General features: G+C 51.2%; 1 protein-coding gene across 1 annotated transcript; it reads left to right on the forward strand.

Moving 5' to 3' along the window:
* Positions 1 to 512: 512 nt before the first annotated feature.
* Positions 513 to 2,085, forward strand: LOC120843341. Its single transcript, XM_040214672.1, has one exon. It carries the CDS (start codon positions 595 to 597, stop codon positions 2,083 to 2,085), a length of 1,491 nt encoding a protein of 496 aa, XP_040070606.1. The 5' UTR covers positions 513 to 594.
* The last annotated feature ends 1,407 nt before the right edge of the window (positions 2,086 to 3,492 follow it).

Raw genomic sequence — 3,492 nt, forward strand, 5'->3', positions numbered from 1 at the left:
TATTTCCACAAAATGTGTTTCAAAGAAACGATAGGGATCCTAAGAAAGATCTGATTCTCACTGAAGATCGCTTCAGTTAGTGCATTCCATCTTGTCAAAAATGCTATCTATGTAAAAAGTAAAGAATGCAGGGCTCCAATCGTCTCGAGAAAACTAGTACAATGGCAGGGAAAGAGCGAAAGACTTCCTCTGGGCAGAGTATCGCGGACTCCTAGGACAATCACATAACTAAGAACATTCTTCCTCCGACGCAAAGTGTCTCGGGAACGCTGATCGCTTTTAATATAAATACGATGAAACTGATAATAATAAAATGCCACCCCCTTTGAATGGGAACACGAATATTTCTTTTTAAAAAGATAAGCCAATAACTTAAAAAGTGCTGTTTGTATTTGTTATATTCAGTTTCGGTATTTATTTGTGTTCTTTCACCCCCAGTGGGCGCGTCCTTCCTTTGTGTATATATTTGATGTATTGTGCAGAATAAAGGTTTTTTTCCGTCCGTCCTTCGAAAACATCACATTGGCGACGAGGATGTAGCCCGTTCCAAGCTACCTTCGGCATCCCGTACCGTCCGGCTACGCCCGCCCCGCCATGAGCTTCCCCGGCCTCGCTCCGCCACCGCCGTTCCTCCAGACGCCCGGCCGTCCGTCCCTGCCATGGGAAGAGTGGGAGCAGACTTTTACAGTCTACCTTCTAGCGTCCGGAGCAGCTGAGTGCTCACCAGAGCGACGCAAGGCCATTCTTCTGCATTGTTTGGGGGCGGAAGGGCAGCGTGTTTTCCGGACTTTACCTGCAGGGTCAAGCGCCGCAGCACCGGCAGTTCAAGATAAGCCTACCGCGGCCACTACTGACGTGTACGCGTCTGCACTCGCCGCCTTACGGAAGCAGTTTTCGACGTCGTGCAACGTAGTCGTCGAGCGTCATCGTTTCCACCGCCGCAACCAACACGCAGGCGAGTCCGTTCATGAGTTTGTTGCTGCTTTACGGCAGCTCGTTTCGCATTGTTCGTTCAATTCACAAGATGAGGCTCTCCGTGACCAATTTGTTGCCGGCGTTGCTTCCAATCGCGTACGTGAACGGCTCCTACTCGAGGGTTCCTCCCTGTCGTTCGAGAGCGCAGTACGAATCGCTCTTCAGTTCGAGCAAGCAGCTGAAGAACTAAAGGAATTCTCTGCTTCAGTCGAGCCTGTTTCTGTGCGTCGTCCGCATTCTTCGCGAAAAACCAGTTCACAGCCAAAAGAGCATTGTCAGCAGAACTTTTCAAGGAAAGCGAGCGGTTCACGTGCGTCGCAGGGGCACCGCCCCCCTCGGCGAGACGGAGATAGCCGGTCCGTTTCACCTCACTGTTTTCGGTGCGGCTCGCGGAACCACCGCGCATCAGCGTCACAGTGCCCAGCGCAGGGAAAGAAATCTTCGTTTTGCGGCGTCAAGGGCCACTTTCAGAAAGTATGCAACCGCAAGCGACAAACGCAAGGCAGGGTTCGTGAAGTTGATTTTGATGACGATGTTTTGTCAAGTGGAAGTTCTGAGCAAGTTTTGACCGTGCAGCATTTTGCTCGCAGAGCAATATACATAAAAGTGGGCGTAGCGGATGTCAGCTTGACATTTCTTGTTGACTCGGGGTCGTCTGTTTCGATTCTGTCTGAACACGCATTTCGTCGACATTTTGAAAGCGTTTTGCTCCTTCCAGCTCCGCACGTCACCTTGCTTGATTTTTCTAAGCGTCCAATTTCCGTGCTAGGGTGTTTTCAGGCAGACGTTCAATTTAAAGGGCGCTCTGCACCACTTCTTTTCTACATCGTTCACCAAGGCACCTGTCTGATTGGCCTCGACGGCATTAAGGCTCTAAATCTTCGAATTCAGGGTTCCACTCTCGAGTGCCTGCACACGTCCGTCGCCCGCCGCCGCGTGTCAATGACCCGACACCTTCTCACATTCCAACGCAGTCAAGAGAGCAACCGAGGCAAGCAAACCTTCCGCCAGCCTTGGTACCCGACTTCGTTTCACTTTTCAGTCCTGAGTTGGGCTTTGCTAAGCGATTCACGCATCGTGTCAAAACTCGGCAAGGCGTGCAGCCGGTAATTTCGAAGCTTCGTCGTCTCCCATATTCACTCCGGGAACCAGTAGCAGATGAACTTCGCAGGTTGCTGAGCCTTGACATCATCGAACCTATCGATGCTTCTGAATGGGTTTCCCCCATTGTGGTCGTTGACAAGAAAGATGGCAGCTTCAGAATCTGTGTTGACCTTCGGGAGCCTAACAAGGCTATTGTACCAGACAGCTTCTTATTGCCTCACACAGAGGAACTTCTTCATGCCTTGGTAGGCGCGACACACTTCTCAAAGCTTGACTTGGCTTGCGCCTACCATCAGGTTCTTTTGCACCCTGACAGCAGGGATCTGACAGCCTTCATTACGCATGAAGGACTCTTCCGATTCAAAAGAGTTTGTTTTGGGTTAGCTTCTGCCCCAGCGGCATTTCAGAAGATGATGGCCAAAATTCTTGATGGCTGCTCTGGAGTGTTGTTCTACATTGACGATGTGATAGTCTTTGGGAAAAGTGCAGAAGAACATCTTTTGAATCTAAAAACGCTCTTGCAGAAGGTCAAGGACGCCGGCCTGAAGTTGAACAACAAATGCCTCTTCGACGTTCCAGAACTTTCCTTCCTAGGCCATAAGGTCACGGCACAAGGTATCGCACCGCTTCCAGAGAAAGTGGACTCGATAATTAACACTCCAGTGCCAACAGATGTTGCGGCCCTCCGGTCGTTCCTAGGTCTTGTCGAGTACTATTCCAAATTCGTTCCACGCTTGGCCGAAGTGGTCGAGCCTATGCGCGTTCTGCTTCGCAAGAATGAGCCTTTCATCTGGTCAGCTGAAGCAGACAGCCGTTTTCGGAGAATCAAGGAAATGCTTTCTTCGAGTACAGTTCTCCACATGTTCGATCCATCACTTCCAGTCATCGTGACGACCGACGCTTCCGACGTCGGTTTGGGAGCTGTCCTGCAGCAGCAAAATGGCCACGAGCTCCGCACAGTTGCTTTCGCGTCTCGCAGCTTGTCACCAGCTGAAAGAAAGTACTCGGTTGGTGAACGTGAAGCATTGGCATGCATTTGGACGTGCGAGCGATGGCACACTTACCTGTGGGGTCGCCATTTCAAGATTCGTACGGACCATCAGGCGTTGGTATCACTGCTATCGTCGCAGGGGCGTGGAAGAAGGCCACTCCGGATTGCACGCTGGAGTGCACGACTCCTGTGTTACAATTTCACGGTCGAGTACCGCAAGGGGTCCACCAACACTGTGGCCGATGCTCTTTCTCGGTTGCCAGCTCCTACGTCGGAGGCAGAACTTTCCAAGGAAGAAGAAAACGTCTCGTTGGTCGAGCCGGCCTCCATGACGAAGGAAGAATTCAAGCAAGCCGTCCTCAACGACGATTGCCTGGAAACCGTCAAGTCGTTCGTGTGCGGCTCTTGGCTACCACAAAAGT

The sequence above is a fragment of the Ixodes scapularis genome, unplaced genomic scaffold (assembly GCF_016920785.2).
Source record: "Ixodes scapularis isolate PalLabHiFi unplaced genomic scaffold, ASM1692078v2 PGA_scaffold4__175_contigs__length_147842914, whole genome shotgun sequence".
NCBI lineage: Eukaryota > Metazoa > Arthropoda > Arachnida > Ixodida > Ixodidae > Ixodes > Ixodes scapularis.